The following is an 18093-nucleotide window of genomic DNA, read 5'->3' on the forward strand; positions in this document are numbered from 1 at the left end:
CATTCTTGAGTGAAACATGTAGCATTTGCAGGAAAAGAAAAGCCATTCTGGTTGAAAAACACTGTAATGTTGAACTTCAAACAATGAATCTCTAGTATACAAGTGAGAGAAAGATCTGGTCAGAGACTAAGGAGGGAGAAAGAATGGAAAGAGTTGGACATTAAAACATTTTACTTTGTGCCAGTAAAACCCACCATATTCTGGCACCTGTCCTGTGCCTCGTTTTAGCAGCAGCCTGACCCGCCTGCCTCCAGCCTTGATGAGTTCAATGGCGCGGGCGTGAGTCATGTCCCGAGTGCTGTCCCCGTTAATCTCTATGATCTGATCCCCTACCTGGAGGAGACACACAGAGGACAGGGTCGATTTCTGTCAGCCTCTGTTTATCCACGGAAAGTTGACTTTTCTCTACAATCACAGTCTTCTGCCAGTGAGTAGCTCCGCTGGAGCCACTGGGAATTAAGTGCCATTAAGTGCCTTGTTCAAGTGGACTTCAACAGCAGTTGTTGGGGGTAAGGGGAGGGTTACCCAGTCACTGAAGTCACATGCACTTAAACTTACTCACTCACTTTGTCCCTTTCCTAACCTTTAAGCTACCCCCATGGAGAAGATGGGACAGATTGTAAAATACAGATCTCCATTAATCACCCAAAGACCTTTATAACTTTGTCATAGTTTCCATCATCTCACCCTCATCCTTCCGTTACGTATGGCAGGACCATCCTCAGCAAGACGCAGCACAAACAGGTCCATCTTGTACTCTCTGCCTCCGCGGATACTGAAGCCAAAACCCTTGGCGCTTTTCTCCAGCTCCACCGTGAAGTAATCAAAGTCCTGCAGAAAAGATGTAGACAATTTGCCACAAACCAACCGCAAATAACAGTATATGATCATTATGCCAAGAACAAAGTTTAGAAAGTCCCTCCCTACAGTGTGATGGCATAACTGTGTGCACTTGATGCTCAAACACAGTACCTGTGGTCTGAAGTCAGCAGGGATCCCCAGGGGGAACTGTGGGGCTCCAGGGTGCTGTCTGAAGTCCAGCAGACCAGGCGGGTGTCTGTAGTCCAGTGTCGGGGGCTGTCGGTAATCAGTAACCGGAGGGTGACGATAGTCTACAGGAGGTTGCCTGTAATCAGTGAATGGAGGATGGCGGAAGTCAGGTTTGACATCCTGTCTGGCTTTTACCTCTGACCTGTGAGAGAAAGGGCAATAAAATCAGAGGAGAGGTTTGTGTCATGGTGGAGAGGGCTTTGTTTTGAAAAAGCACTGATGAAGGAGCTGTCCACGGGCGTCCTCTCTTGTGAGAGTCGGTGGAGTCCCTGACTGTGTAGATTCATGGGTAAGAAAAGGAAGGAGGAAATATCGCTCTCTGCTGTAAAACTTTTATCATGGTCCCAGTAGAAAAATGGGCATAAATCCACAGCTCTGGGACAGCTTCTCTCAGTGTCTTGATCTGAGAGTCACATGAACACACACACACACATCCATCCATGCACTCACACTTTCACAGTTTTGACATGGAAGAGGGCCTGATCGCTGGGTTCCTGCATTATAGAAGAGATACCTTCAGGTAAATTATTCACTGGCACTGCAAGAGCTAAGTGGTGTTTCGCAAGAAAGTAGAAACCAGCCTGAGAGTCTGACTCGAACAAAAGTTGTCTGCAGTCACAGGTTTTCCTCTGAACTTACTGCCATGTGAGGACAGGATGACACTCATCTATACACACAGTTTGATATCTGTCGCCTTTAAAGTCTTTTGTTCCTTCTTCTTTCATTCACTCACTGTGCAGTCACAAAGACACACTGAGGGATCTGACTGAATGCTGCTGGAGTCCAAACAAGATCACCCCTCTTAGCGCCGTCTTACCTGCCGTCGTGGAGGTAGAGCTGTGGAGGGGGGCCAGAGGGCTGGCTGACTGGGCTCTGCTGGGTTGCAGCTGGTGCAGGCTGGGAGGCTGCTGGTGCGGGGGGGCCAGTCACTGTTTGGCTTGTCTGAGCTGGTGTCTGTCCAGGCTGGGCAGGTGTCTGACCCGTCTGCATGGCCATTTGGCTGGGCTGGGTGCCTCCTTGGCCTGGCTGAGCTACGGGGCTGGGCTGAGTCTGGGGGCTGTGTTTCTGGGTCATGGGGCTCTGCTTCTCTGAGCTGGGTCCAGAATGGGACCCTGTGATAGGCAGAGACAAGTTGGAGAATTTTCTGAAATGTATTTGAAGAAGCTAGTGATTTTTTTGCTATATAACTTGAAAGGGCCTTCTAGTCTTTAGCCTTGATATAAGGCTCAAAATGAGAAGATTGTAAAATGTCTCAGTGTTATAAAAGCAGGTTGTACACATTTGTTTCTGGCTAAAATGTCGAGACTATGTTAAATGTCCTCACAGTCCAGGAACATTGTGCTCCATTATGGCTTACCATATGTGGAACTGCTTTGCCTTTTGTACTTCACAAGACTTCACATAACGCATTTTAAGGCTCTCCTTGGCCAAGTAAAATAGAATATATTCATATATGACAAAGGAGACTGACTTTTCTTCATAAAGAACATACGGACAACTAGACAAGCTGCTACACAAAATTCACATAACAAACTTTGGATTCATGTCACACACAAACTCTTACCCTCCTCTGGGATGATGTGCAGTGTGACTGTTAGTCCAGCATCTTTAATGAGCTTGACAATGTCTGCGTGCGGCATGCTGATGATGGACTGTCCGTTCACAGCCAGGATGCGGTCGCCCACCTTCAGCTTCCCACAACGGTCTGCAGGGCTGCCCTCGATGATGCGTCCAATTTTATGGGGCACAGCTGGAAACAGGCAATAACAAGGTGGCTGTCAACAGCAGTTTTGAAGAAAGATGTCCAAACAGCTCTGATAAAACTCAAGTCTAAGGTGGAAAGAATAACATTTGAATTGTTTTACAACATGAGCCTCAAATGTGAAACTCTGCAGACAGTTTTTAAAATTACAGTTCCAAACATTGTTATTCCTTATGGAGCAATATCATAGCAGAGAAATACTTACATTGCTCAAACCTGCCAAGAAATGTAATTTTGAAAATCTTTTTATGACAGTAACATCTAAACAACACAAACGGTTTTTGAGCTTCAGTTTTTATGAACACTTCTCACAGATAAAGACAGAACATTTCCACTTCAAAATAACAATTTCTGAACCCACCAAGCATAGAAAATCCCAGAGGGACTGCTGAAGATGCACCATTACATCCTGATCTAATGTTTGATGTTAGGACTGCTGTACACTAGACCCACTGTTGGGGTATTCATACTTCTAGGTGTATGCAGAAAGTCTTAGAAATGTACCTGAATATTTTTTGATTGCAGTGGATATTCCCATGACTCCATTGGGCATTTGTGCTGGATATATTCATATGAAATTCATCAGTGTGCAATCAGACCGCGCAAGAATCCCACAATCTCTTAAAAGATATTATCTCCCTGTAATGTAACCATTCGTTTAATAAAGCTAATTTTTAAGCTTTTTTATTTTCAAACTACCTTGGCATGAAAGACCATTAGAAGACCAAAATAAAAAAGCACAACTTAAAAAGTCAACTTAACTTGGACCCAAACTAATGAAAGTTTTGAAGCTATCGAACGAGATAAGAAACACCACTCATGTAAAAGAATTGTTTAGGGACATGAAGCCCGCTGGTTATTAGTAAATCAGACAGAATGAATATTATACTTCTAAGCCCTGATCTCAGTGAACATGCAGTGCAAAAGCATGGTAAAACAGATATCTCTGAATTTTAATTAAATTTTTTTTTATTATATGTTCTTATATTTAAATTGAAATAGAAGCAAAAACCCATTAACAGTCACTCTAGGACAGTCATCCCCTTCAGGATCCTTGGTCACCACTTGCATTCAATGACAACCTTTAAGGCGCAAGACAAAAGCAACTCACTGATGACGGTGGCGTTCTCCGGTCTGTTCAGGGAGCTGATGATGACGAAGCCAAAGCCCTCATTCTCCTTGCGGTGAATGACCACATCACTGGTTTGTAGGGCGGTTCCCTCTGGAGGAGAGGTGGCGGTGGGGATGGCGACCGCCGCAGGCCCCGAAGCTGAGGCTGCATCACTACGTGGAGAGCTGTGTTGTGTCGACACCGAGCCGGGGCTGCGGCCGTTCACAGGACACAGTTCACCTGGAGGAGAGGAGGCACGAGGGGAGATAGGATGAGTCACAGGAGCATCTCTGTGCTGTAAAACGTGACCAATTTACTCTCAGTAGCCTCTATTTCAAAGTTTGTCTTGATATAAAGCAGCTCCAGATGAAGCCTTTGGAGACATACGAGTTCCACAATATGTACTGCAAGCAAAAGCGTACTTTACTACCTGCCACAGGGATTCTCTGTCAAACTCTAACTTTTCTGTTTCTCATTTGGCAGCATGACACTTGCACTGCATTTAGAAAGACACAAACCACAGAATCTCCTGCAGTGCTTCAAATGAGCTAAGCATGCATGCATGATCTACTACCACAGAAAAGATGTGTGGGTGAGAAGTACACACTGATCCTGCCACTGCCACTGATTGCCAAGTCGTGTTTTTTTAATTGGATGCCAGTGAAATGTGCAGCATGTTCTCCTGTCTTGGTAAAGTGTGAAAAAAAAACCAAACAAAAAATTAAAACATGTCCTCACCAGGCGTTTGCACTCTCCTTCTCACAGTCAAGCTGACTTGACCATTGCGAGCCGCTGCGTGCATCAAGTCTATTACATATTTGTGCGGTTTCCCAGCAACCACATTTTTATCCACAGAAATGAGCTCATCTCCAGGTCGAAGCCGTCCATCGCGCTCAGCGGGAGTGTTCTCTATTATAGCGCCAATAACAATCTGTTGAAAGACAATCAATATTAGCAGCATAGATGAAGGTGAAGAGGATGAAACACAGACGCAGTGCAATCACACAGTAATTGCTTTATCCCGGTTTTGGGTCATGGCAACATTTTTCTACCTTCCTAATATTCTGCTGCCACATAGTTTGCATGCTTTTTACACGTGGACAAGTTAGCAAGGCGTTACTTCGGTATGGGAGGTACTGAGCAGTGGGAGCATCAGGACAGTGTGAGAAAGCCAAGGTGTGTTTGTGTGTGCGGAGGGTACGTTGGTCAAATGTGAGTAACTGGATGAAATGTGAGATGAGGTTAGGTGCAGGTCAGACGAGGTTGGTGTGTATGAGGTTAAATATGCGTGTGGTCCAGCCCGTCCCATACGAGCCTTGTCACGGGCGTCCGGACTCACAGCCTGCACGGCCTCGTCTCCCCCAAGGATGCGGAAGCCGAACCCGGTCTTCTCCCTCAGCAGGTGCACCTCCACCTCTTCATACTCTGGACCTGAGACGCAGGCGCAGACATTAAAGGTCGACTCTTTCTTTGATTTCTAATCATTATATCATGTGCAAATTTGTATTTTAATTAATTACATCTTAAGTTCTAACATCACGCATTAACTAAGTTTCAGTACTCACGTCGGCTCTCATAGATTGCCCTCGACTTTTCATAGAGGTCGTACGGGTCAGGTTTGTTAAGATCGAAGCCCTCGGTGGAGTCAGGCACAGATGTGCGGTGCTGTGGCTGGTTTGGGAAGGGTGTGCCAGGCGGCAAAACCGGGCCAGACAGGTTTGCTTGGGGGCTGCCATGTGGGTCCCACTGGTCAGGCAACTACAAGGAAAACAGATGTTGAATTTAAACTTTGGGTTGTATTTTTGTGGGTGCACAACATCCAGTGCAGGCAGTGATGTGAACATTTGGTAGTTTCTTGACACTGAAATTGGCTTTGCTTGTCTGTGTGGTATTTTAGTGGCCTGCGAGGTGCCGAGGTGGGAGGAGAGGCAAAATGGGGTGGGAGGTCCATTTAAATGAGGCAGCACAAAGCAAGTTTTTAGTTTTTTGGACATGTGCAGAATTTGAGAATAGATGTCTCAGAACCATCGGCTACTGATCTGATGATTTTGTCAACAAAACAAAATACACAACAAAAACAGAAAATGCTAAATGCTAAAAAATTTAAACAGGATCATTTAACATTAACATTTCCCAACCAATTAAAGCAAAAACTTCAGTAGGTCAGTCTGCATGTATTGATAAGTTAATATGAGTGTTACAGTATCTGGTGTGTACAGCTGCTTTATACGGTATGAAAAGCTCCTCCTTCAGTTCATTAAATCCTCAGAAATCTGACAGCAGCAGGACAGATATGTTGATAAATCTGCAGCCTTGCTGCACCACAGAGCAGTGCCATTACGGAAAGCCATCCACTGTGTTTACTGTCATTAAACTAGGTGCAAACAACACCAGGCTGCTACAAAATAACCACATACATACACACATCAGACTGGTCGGCTGTGACTCAGTATTCTGCCTGTTTATGAGGGAAACATCTGATTAATGGGGCCTATGATCCTGAGCGTCACAGCCTCTTTTACAACTTAAAGAGACCACTGATGTGCCTGCTTGAGTGTATTTACTAATCATCACACCCTCTAATCAATATTCATCTTCACCTATCCCTTTTTCAGTTTGCGCTGCTGCAAATGCATGAACCAAAATAAAAGGAGACACCCACACTTTTCATTTCCCCAAGACCTACAACTTCACACTTGTTGTATGTGCACGAATAAAATAGGACGCATGGTGTCATTTAGAGTTACAGCTCATTTCTCATTTCACATTATATTCCCCAGTCATTCTAAAACTGCAAATGATTACGTTTATTTCTAAACATTTGCTTAATTCTTGAAGATCCCTTGAAGACATATTTTAAGGCTTGGATTAATAATGTAATTATGTTGAATCACTGAATCATTATGTATGTATCACACTCATTATTAATCCAAGCGTGTTTTTTAGTATTTTAGTGACCACTTCTGTCACAAAGTTATGTCCAAATTCAAGGTGAGCACAGAACTTTTCTCCTTCAGGGAGGCCGTGGCTCAGCGGTAGAGCAGGTCGTCCATCAATCGAAAGGTTGCTGGTTCATTCCCCGGCTCCAATGAGTCAATGTGTCGAAGTGTCCTTGGGCAAGACACTGAACCCCAACTTGCTCCTGAAGCATAGCTTCAGTGTGTGAATGTGTGTGAAAGAGCAGTATCCTCCAACTCAAGATTCCTCCTGAATGAATGATGTGTGAATGAGGATGTCGTGTAAAAGCGCCTTGAGTAGTCAAAATGACTAGAAAGGCGCTATACAAATACAGACCATTTACCATTCAGCAGAGTAAACTGAAAACAGCTTTCTAGTGTCTGCACATAAAATCCATCTGCATTGTGAAGGTCTAACATGTAAGAGAAGCACCAATAAGCAGAACATGTTTTGGAAGAGGGCTTTAACATCTACAAATGTGTCAAACATATTTGACTGCGTATGTTACCAATATATTCCTACTATGAGATCAACACTTGGAGTATTCCTCTTGGCATCTCATTGGCTGATTGATTGCTTGACTAATTTTATTCTCAAGCGGAAATAGTGGTGCAGGCACCAACATGACAGAAACATACACAATAAAAAAAAGTCACAGACACAGTCCACACAAGACAGACAGTAAATATTGGCAACAGCCCACGTGCTACCACACCATGCAGGCAGGAGGAAACAACACAGAAATAACAGCTGAAATACTATATAGCACTGGTCTGTGCCACTCTGTATATGAATACAAGATATAAGAACTAATATTACTTATACAGCACCAATACTAAGAAGTCAAAGTGCAAACTAGAGTTGGCAGAAAAGCCTGGTCAGTTTTAACACATTATATCAGCTTCCATGAAAACACTGCAGTCAGATTTAATTAAATACAATAACTCTAATGAGAAAACTTTGACAAACAAAGGCTTCATGTTTTCGGGGATGAATTATCTCTGTGGAGGTTGTTTTCAAATAATACAGATATGAACGACAGTGAGGTTAAAAAGACAAAATCAAGGCCATTTATGTGCAGAAGAGTAACATTGAGGAACAGGTAATATTGCTGATGGGAGATGACCATCAGACTTAAACGATCATGTAAAATGTATTATCATGTAAGAGTTCTATGTAGTTAAATGCTTTAATTCAGCAACTCAATTATGCAATATTAAAAAAATAGCTACATGGCCAGGGGCAGTTATGATTTTTCATCAATTTTAACTTGCATGAGATGAGACTCGTTATTCAGTTTATTTATTTATTATTCAATATCCATCGAGATGTTCTGTCTAATACCATGAATGAGTGCTGATGGTATAAGCAGTAGCAGCTGCAGATTTGAAGTGCTTTTCCCCAGGCTGGTGATGTGTGAGATCTGATGTGATCAAACCAATAAACAGGTCAGGACAGGCTGGCTCATTTCACAATGAAGCAAAAGCCAAGCCCCGGTGACAAACACTGAAACTACACGCTTCTTACCTCTCTGCTTCAACAAACAAATCTGGTTCACAGATGCACATTTTCTCAGGCGAACACACACACACACGAGCAGAAACACATTTGGTTCAATCACCGTACCTGTTTGGAGGTCTTCCACGGAGAGATGTGGCCTAAGGAGGAGAGAGAAGACACAGTTAACAGAGAGCAGGCTTGGATAATCCGTCAGATTATGAAACAGCATAACAAAGACATTTATAAGCATGTGGACAAAAACAACTATAATAGTCTGTGTGCAAAGGTTTCTATGAGTGTTAAATCACCTTCCCTGCTCCTCTGTTTTGACTTTGTTTGTGTAACTCTTCCTAAATGGGTTTTGTTGTTGCGTTTGTTTTCAACATAATTACATCATTAGCTGCCGGCAAAAGCGGAGACCCATCCCCCCATCACACACACACAGTTTTCTCTCCAAGTCATATTTTATCTTCATGTAGGAAGCAGGGAGCACTCTAAATCACAACAACAATCTCATCAACGCAGCTCCCCAGTGACTCCACTGAATCAAAGACATACAGTACATTTATACTGCTGAGACCTAAATACATACATTTCAACATGTGGGGATAACATGCAATGGCTGCATGTATAAACATGCATATTGAATCTTTACACATGGACAGAAACACATAAACACATCAAGCACACCAGAATCCTGCAGCATCGTTGATGAATCCTTTAACAGATGTGGGAGCTTGTAAAATATTCTTTAGAGAATCCTTGTATGTTTAATATTTATTCAGTTTATGAGACTTCGTGAAAAATGTCAGAGAGCACTGGATGGAATATATTTATGGAATTACTTTTCAGCTACATCTGCCTGCTTTTTAGATGTGTGAGATGAAGGCCAGAGCACTTAGCAGCAGAGCAGAATGGCAGAACTTTTATCAAAATCAGTGAGCGAGGGGAGATTTGAGGAAAATGAAATACAATAGATCACTGCCAGTCCATGTGAAGACAAAATGAGAATTTAAATGAATTTCTGCCATTCCTTACACTTTTATCTGTTATTTTCCTCACATTTTCCATCATTGGCCCCTTTCCTTTCCCCTAATTAAAGCATCATTTTTGTGTGGAATTTTTTTCCATTTTGAAAATAAATGCCCGATGTCCCTGCTGTGTCTATGAGCGTGGAGGAGGACACATGAGGAAGAGAGAAATAACTCCCCCCCCCAGTCCATGAATGCCATTAACATGACTGGAGGTTTGAGGAGAGCTGTCCATGGTGCTGAAATGATTCAGCTCAGTGGCAGCAGCAGAGGGAGGGCTCTGTGGGAGGCTGGGACTAATAACCACGTTCTGCAGGGAATACAGGCCCGCAGGGAAGCCTTTAACGAATTCTAATAACTCATTCTCAGGAAACTCTCCTTTATGACCCACTGAGGGAAACAAGTACGAGCTATAAAGCAATTGTCCACTCATATTAAAGAGGATCCTCACATATGCATTTAAGCTTAATTTAAATGCTAATACAATTCATCAGCATATGTTGGGCGGATTCGTATGAATGCTGATGAATGACAAATGAATGACTGGTAGAGAGGCTTCATGTGGCCTCTCTCACAAATCAGTGGTCAGGCAGTCTGGCAGGCCAGTCTCCCAGACTAGCCTGCTGAGTTCTGGATGGCCTTCAGATCAGCCTGATTGGCTTGTGCAGCCCGACACCCTTTTCTTCACAGCCATGATCTGCATCCTCATTGGCGGCGCAAAATGTCTCTAGTCTGTGGTTGGCTCTGCTTCAAACTGGGATGTCGGGGGACGGAGCTGTGAACACGACCAGAGCTCAGTGGAACTCTGGAAGAGTGCCCATGCTACAGCAGTCACACAACACACACACACACACACACACACACACACACACACACACACACACACACACACTTGCAGAGGAAGTCTAACACCTTGTCTGTGCTGCACAAAGCACCGATGCTCCCACTCACACATCTGAAATCATGTGTGCAAACTAAATCCCACTGATGCTAAGCACAGAAATCCTACATCTGTGAACACACATGCTTTCTGACATTTTGCACATCTGAGTCACTGTAAAGGACCTTGTCCTTTGTGTCACCCTGCAGAGAGCAGAGAGACACACAGAGAGCCAGAGAACTTCCTGGTGTGTCAGGCTGATAGTCCCCGTGGGGCCGTTGTCTTGAGTCGTTTGATAGAAAAGGGTGGAGTTGAAGGAGGAGATGGCATCCTTGGGGGAAGGGACGCAATTTGGCACATTCAGCTCAGCATTTAGAAAGACATCTTTTGCAAGCTGTGTATGTGTACGTAAATATGAATGCAGATGTGTGGACATGTGATGATGCATTAATGCGTGCAGGGCAATCTCATTTGTGTGTTGAATTTCAGCATCCTTTTTAAATGGCGCATCTGACAGTGAAACATGAGTGTGTGTCTTTGCAAAGATTAACCACCAGGTGGCAGATGCTGGCTCTGCATGGTCATAAAATGCTCGACTGCTCAGTGGCACAACATTTGATCTCAGTCGCTCACGAACACATCCATGCAGACACACACACACACACACACACACACACACACACACACACACACACACACACACACACACACACACACACACACACACAACAGTTAGTGCTTTTTCTATTCCTTCTGGAAACACTTGAGTCATTTGTGCACATTACAGACTTTGTAGAATAAACTACCTTTCACCCATTCAAGTGGCAGAGTATAATTCACTGAACATACAGCACATAATCACTTCACTATGTCCAGGCAACAGGTCGTCAATACATCTCCAATAATAGCCAATAATACACTGTAAGACTGGAGAGAACAGGACTGGCGTAAATCAGTAAACCACCCAGTAGCACTTAGATGTGAAGCATCATCCTAATGTCTTTGATTGCTTTTCAGGTTTGCAATAATGATTCCTGTCACACTTCAATTAATTAAACCTGAGATGCATAAGAGACTGATTGTTTTAATCCCTAATACAATAATACAATCCCTGAAAAAGGTGAGATGCAAAAGACAATATCTATAACTCCTCTTTATTGTTTTGTTATCACCTCAGAAACAATGCAAATTAACTCCTGGCGATTTATCTCGACAAAAACCACAGACTTAACGACTAAACGAGCATAAAAGAATCTGAACAGCAAAGCTGCAGCACATCGAAAGCAAACAGTGAACTTATGAACTCTGTCTATGTAAATGACCAAAGGACAGGCGTTTTTTTACTCTATTAACTTTCATCCAAGCTGTTGAACAGCACCGTATGGTTAATCAATGTGGGGTTCAGTGTGTGTGTGTGTGCGTCTTTGTCAGATGGCCAAGTGCTCAGTGGTATAGGCATCGCAGGGTATTTATCAAGTCAAATTTTGACCCTGTGACCAGAACACCTTTTATAGAATCAGAGCAAGAGCACATGTCAAACAAATAAAGCTTTCACTGTGCAATTTAATTTCCTCGCAGGTGGACAATTTTGCTGGAAATAGCAGAACAAACAGAAGCCACGTTGTTTTTCCCCACAATGAAATTCTCTCTCATTTCTCTTTTCTGCTACAACATAATTCCAACTTGAAATCAATTTTCAGAGGGCATGTGGTCGTCTCCGTCTTTCACTTCAAGAGGAAGGTACGATGCTGAGCGTGTGCAAAAATTAAAAATTGGTGTGGAGCAGCTCATTACATCTCATTGCTCATTGTTATGGGGACTCAATGTGTGCCAACATGACAGGCTTTGAACACACAGAAAGCCAACAATAAAATCAGTCAAACTTAAATGCTTGCTTAAAATCTAAGCGGGTGGAGGAGGAAACGCTGTGCCATTGTGACAATGATCTGGAACAATAGTTTTCCAAACAGACACTCAGACAGGATGGTGGGTGGTCAACCACACACAGGGATAAATCATATTTGATCTGTGATCAAGATATAGTTGACACTTTGAAGATCACAAATGGGACTGTGTACATGTTGTTTATATTATTGCACATTCAATTTTTTAATTTTTTTTTCAATTTTCTAGTGTCTGATAATGTGACCTGTGGCCATCTGCTCCTGCAATGATCGAATTTTCCAATGAGAAACATTAAAGTTTCATTTTTTGTTAATCAGCATAGAGAAATTAATGGTCTGTGAAACAATCCTGAATTATTACACTTTCAGGAAAATATTGTTGTTATTTAAAGAAATAATATAATAATTTGCCCAGTTTTGCACCAAGCAAAGTTATTCCTCCATCTTCTAAACTATTTAATACTCCAGAAATAAAATCTCATCTACAGACTTAAATAAAATCCAAATAAGGGGCCACTGTGATTTGAATGTGTTTAAAAATAGAACAGGTCTCAAAAAATTATCATAATCAAAATTTCTTTTGCTCTCTCAGCTCTCACTGTCAAATCTACTTGACTCCTCTCTTGCAAAGCTGCAGCTGGAGTTGAAGATGCACAGAAACATTGATATTTGTGCATCTCAGTCAGAAGCCAACTTATATTTAGCTGGCCAGTTGTTCTTGCACTGGACCCTTCTTTATTTTTGCTAAAATTATTTTGGGTCTTTAAAGGTAAAAAATGCCACTTGTAATTTGATACTAACTAAACTGTAATCATTTTTTGCCACCACTGCTGACATAAATAGATCAGGGACAATCACCAGGTGATAAAGACTAGAAAATTGACTACCTATAAAAAGCAAAAGGAGCATAAAAAGTATAGTCATTACAACATAAAACAGGCTTTATTGATAGAGTCTCTGATTCATTTGGCTTTAGATATATTATCTACACGTTTCCAATCTCACCTGTTCCTCCTCTCTGTATGAGGAGTGTCGCCTCGGCTCCAACAGGACACTCTTTGAGCATCTCCACCACTCGTCCATGTCCAGCTGCGGCCACTGGCTGCTGGTTCACCTCCAGGATCAGGTCTCCCTCTATCAGCCCCGACGCTCCCTGTGTGCCCGGCTCCAGCACCTGGACCACAACAATACAGCACATCCTCTGTCACATAATCTGACTTTCTGTGATTTGATTTTGTGCAACTGTCTGATCTCTAACTTTTATTATATATATATATATATATATATATATATATATATATATATATATATATATTATATATAAATACTAAACGTAAAACAAATTTCTTGTTAAAACAGATGGTTTACTGTACAAATACAAATGGGATGAGAAATAGCATCTGTCACATTGCAGCTCATCTTCTCTAATTCATCTGTTCCCTACAGCCGAGATTCCAAGTACAAAGGTTGGGATTTTTTATTCTATAGTTTACACTTTGGGACATTCTTCATTCACTGCTATATTAGATAGCGAATCCTTCCCAGGATGAGCTAACTTTGTTCTCATTATCTCAATCTCTTTTTACTTAGTGGCATTGACTGAATTAAATTTACCTTGAACTACTGTTTGAACACTGCCTCAAGTTTAATGTCTCAGTCAACTCGACCACCGAGTTTAGCTGACTACTGAGATTTCACTCTTAAAAACTCAGAACACATTTGCTACCAGAAAACATTAAGGCCTGAACTCTTTCTACTATTCATGATCTACTGAGTGAATGACGAGATGTGCTGATGATCGCGATACATCACCTGCTTTACTCGCTGACCAGTGGGGCTGTCGGCAATAGTGAACCCAAATCCTTCCGCCCCTTTCACCATAGTAACTGTCAGAAGCTCTGCCCCTTGTGCTGTTGCCCCAGCAACCCCTACAGTGCCGGAGGAGGCCATGGACACGTTGTCATCATGAGGTGTGAGTGCAGATGCCGAGCCAGGTGTGGTAGGTGGCAGGGATGAGCCATCTAGATGTGTGTCCCCGGGATGAGGAGCCCCGGCCTGGGCCAGAGCCTGAGGAGGCAGCTGGGAGCTCAAAGACAGATACTCTAGGTAGGGGTCGTAGCTGCTCCGGCCGTTTACCACCAGGGGACGGTGTTCTAGACCGATGGGGGTCATGGAGGTGCTTGCAGCAGCACTTGGGTCCTCCGGGTCAAAGGGCAGTGGATAGCCTCGACAAAGCACGAGGGTGACACTCTGACCGATCGGCACAGACTGGAAAAGCTTGACCACATCGGCGTGCGTGGTGCCGAGCACGCAGATGTCATTAATGTAGACAATGACGTCACCTGAGGAGGAAGGAGAGATGAGAATGACACAACAACTTCAGTCACCCTCACACTACAGGATGATACATGTTACACACACCATGGGATCTGGTCTCAGTGGTTAATGTGTAAACATACGGTGCTGCAAAAATACAACTTGTCACCGTCTGTTGCCATAAATGTCAAATCTCAGCGGTATCAAGAGATGCTGCAGCAACACAGAAGAGGCACACTGTCCCTCAAGTGTCACACAGGAATATAATGTCAGTTCATTTCCACTGCAGGCAATGTACAAGTGTATGTGTGAGACAGTGAGGTGAGAGAGAGATAGGGTCAGTGTCTTGGTATGTCTCTGTGAATATGATGACCATCTGGTGCATACTGGCATCCAGAGAGACTCTAATTATGAAAATCTCCAATACTTCAGTAGTTGCACACAAAATATAAATGTGTGTCACTGTTGATCTTGTGTGCGAAAAAAGTTGTCCTTGGCAGGTCACACCTGCCCTGGCTGGCAGTGCCTATGCGATCTAATTTCATCAGTACACTAAATTTTACATTCATGTTCATCATATCGGGTTGGTCGAGGACATTTTCCTGCAAACCAATTACGAGTTGAAACACCTTCACAAATGCGACACTAGATACTCTGTCATCTCTGCTGTAGTCTGAACGTGCAGAAAGTTATGGATTTCAGCTTTAAAATCACAGCCCCATGACAAATGCAGCTGCCTCAAATCCTCTATTTCACACTTCTGGAGGCACTCTTGGTCACACATGCACACATGTGGACACACACACACACACTACCATGAGCATGTGCACATACATAAACACACACCATACATGTCACATGCACGGTCAGACACAATCCCTAAGAGCAATGCCGCACAGCTCAAATAGGCCAGCTAATCTCAGCCAGGGAGTGTCTGTGTGTGACTGTGTGCATGTGTCAGTGTGAACGTGTGTGCGCGTGCATGTGTGTGAGCAGCTCTGGCAATGTCACAGAGCGGAGAGGAGCAAGTTGGAGAGAGAGAAATCAGAACAGAGAGAGAGGAATAGGCTGACAGACCAGGGCAGAGGGATGAAGAGAGAAAAACTAGAGAGGTAGAAAGAGAAAGAGGATGAAAATATACTGAGGCTGAGAGCAGAGGAGAAGTGTCAGATGACATGGTTAGATAAGGAACCATAATAAAGGGTAAGCCAGAGAGACAAAGAGAGGGATGGAGATAAAATAGAGAGAGATGGATTCCAGATAAAAGAGAAACTGATAGGCAGGGAGAGAGACATGAAAGCAGGAGCTGAGAGCAGGAAGGAGGATTCCCAGCTCTGAAATGAGCTCTAAATGAGCAGTTTAGGCACCAACCGTGCCAGGCATGGGGCCAGCTCACAGGTTCAGAGCAGAGCACACATAAAGCCTCATACATAGTTCCCTCTCTGAGCCTGTGGCTGCAGCCCACCATGACTTAAACCAGCTCTTTAAGGTTAGGCCTAAAAAGAGGTTTGTTTCTATAATAAAATGTTTATCTCTGTAACCTGGAGGACCCCAAGAAGTGACCTATGGAAGGCTCTGCTCTCACCTAAAAAACATAACCACAGTAGATTAACAGGAAGGGATCAGGTGTCTATTCAAGGATATCACAAATGAATAACACACAGTTTGTTGCAAGGATCCAATCTTAACCTTACACATGCAGCAGGGTCTCTGTAATCACTAAGTAAACCGTGTGAGACTGAATTACTGTTTTTGAAAGTGTGGGACAATTTCACAGCACTGGTGTACCTGTGTATGACTGATATTTGATAAAACTGCAACCACTGCTATTAGTGTAGTAATACTGCCGCTGCAGTGCCGCTGTAAAAGCAGAAACTAATCTCCTAATGAAGTAGGTGTTGTGCGGGCTGGTGTCAGTTATGGCCAATCAAATCAGTTCCTCTCATTCCCATTAAAAGCGGAACGTTATAGCGCACCGACAGAGGACAGAGAGTGTGCCTAGAGGAAACTGAAGTCCTTGTCTGGGACACACGGTGCTACAGGCACAAATTTAGGGCACCCCAAATATGCCACCAAGGGCCAGTGATGTCCCTTTTAAGATAAGTTGATATTTCTGGGGATACGGAAACCTCTAGCACTAAGTTATTCATTTCTAAGTTGCACTTCAACAGTTCTTGGAATGTCACTGCAATTGTGTTCTCATCAATGATACAATTTATTTATTGAATTGGTTAAAAGAATTTCATCAACTGTGTCTGAGTTGCATTTGTAAAAAATTCACAAACATCTGCACTCAAACAGCTAAAGACAGGGTGCAGGCAACAAAATTTGACCATAAGAGGAAAAAACAGCATGTCCATGGGACAAATAAAAGTGCCTCCTTCTGTTTGTAGTATGAGTCCAACCCTTGGTACTGTGGGTGAAAGTTTAATGGAAGAGTTCATTTGGATGAAAGGAGACATTTCTTTTGGTTAACAAAGGGATATCAGGACTACAAAACATCACCTAGTGATTTATTACTGCTTTCTCTGTTGGTCACTAGAGCCCCAAAGTCCAGGTTTGGCAAAGCTGAGGCTGCACAAACAATTGTGAACTATAACCAGCAACTGACTGTCACCTGCCAATCAAGCAAACAGCAAAACATGCTTTACACGTTCATATCTCCTTAATGGAACAATGATGTTCCAAATTACTACTGAGGAGGTGAGATTAACTATTGAGACACTGACTGCTTATGGATATTGAGCACTGGGAAGACTTTGAATTGAGTGTGTCACTAAATCACTGAAGACAATATATCAAGTACAAACATGGCAAGTGTGTGGATGTGATTTTGGAGGTCTATGAGGGTGACCTTTGTCAGCTGAAGCCATAAAACTAACTAAAGCACCAGTGCTTATGATAAAAAATGTTCTGAGTTGGCAGAGGTACAAGGCTAACTTTTGATGCCAACCTTACACTGCAGCATCAAATTTACTGAATATTGACACTCTACTGCCCCCCCCTCAGCTTTTTAGGTACAAGAAATGTTGACAGAAATTACCCAACAGGCTGGTAAAAACCTGCTTGTATGAAATTGAAACTCAGCCAGCAAAAAGTCTTTGCACTTGATCTGCTTTGTCAGGAAATTATAGTCCATAATATTGAGGTGTCAGAATAATGAGGCTGTGCTTAAGCATTTCTATAAACACAGTATTACGGTATCAGCTGTGACAGCAGTGACAGCTTCAAGTTTGTTTAAACCTCAATTTATTTCTCAACTGGTTGTCAAAATTCTGCATTGGTACACATAATTACCTGTGTCCATCTTTCCATCCTGAGCGGCAGGTCCGTCTGGTATTACACTCTTCACTTGCAGGAACTCATCAGGCTCGTCACCTCCTATGATCGTGAAGCCAAATCCCATGTTGCTCTTCTGCAGGGCTGTCGACAGGAAGGTGCCCTTCAGCTGGGTTGGGTCTCTCGTAAACAATGGCTTCTCTGCAGGGAGAAAAGGATTTGAAGTGTGATATTTTGGATGTGCTTGATATTTAGAAACCTTCTACATGTGATTTGTCACATCATTTTGCTTGAAATGAAAG

The 18093-nt window shown here is 42.9% G+C and overlaps 2 protein-coding genes across 2 annotated transcripts in view; both read right to left on the minus strand.

Annotated features, from left to right (window-relative positions):
• LOC139201110 (ubiquitin-conjugating enzyme E2 H-like) overlaps positions 1-18093 on the minus strand; it is a 160483-nt gene that overhangs the window by 30020 nt on the left and 112370 nt on the right. The window lies entirely within an intron of this gene.
• magi2b (membrane associated guanylate kinase, WW and PDZ domain containing 2b) overlaps positions 1-18093 on the minus strand; it is a 70189-nt gene that overhangs the window by 2835 nt on the left and 49261 nt on the right. Inside the window, exons 9-21 of the mRNA XM_070830323.1 lie at positions 17810-17992; positions 14009-14538; positions 13202-13370; positions 8508-8539; positions 5489-5681; positions 5263-5354; positions 4662-4854; positions 3924-4163; positions 2615-2800; positions 1868-2162; positions 973-1192; positions 688-831; positions 195-333 (exon numbers count right to left, since the gene is read on the minus strand). Of these exons, the coding sequence (XP_070686424.1) occupies positions 195-333; positions 688-831; positions 973-1192; positions 1868-2162; positions 2615-2800; positions 3924-4163; positions 4662-4854; positions 5263-5354; positions 5489-5681; positions 8508-8539; positions 13202-13370; positions 14009-14538; positions 17810-17992 (2616 nt within the window). The remainder of the gene's footprint in view (positions 1-194; positions 334-687; positions 832-972; positions 1193-1867; positions 2163-2614; positions 2801-3923; positions 4164-4661; positions 4855-5262; positions 5355-5488; positions 5682-8507; positions 8540-13201; positions 13371-14008; positions 14539-17809; positions 17993-18093) is intronic.

Source organism: Pempheris klunzingeri, chromosome 5 (genome assembly GCF_042242105.1).
Source record: "Pempheris klunzingeri isolate RE-2024b chromosome 5, fPemKlu1.hap1, whole genome shotgun sequence".
NCBI classification, from domain to species: domain Eukaryota; kingdom Metazoa; phylum Chordata; class Actinopteri; order Acropomatiformes; family Pempheridae; genus Pempheris; species Pempheris klunzingeri.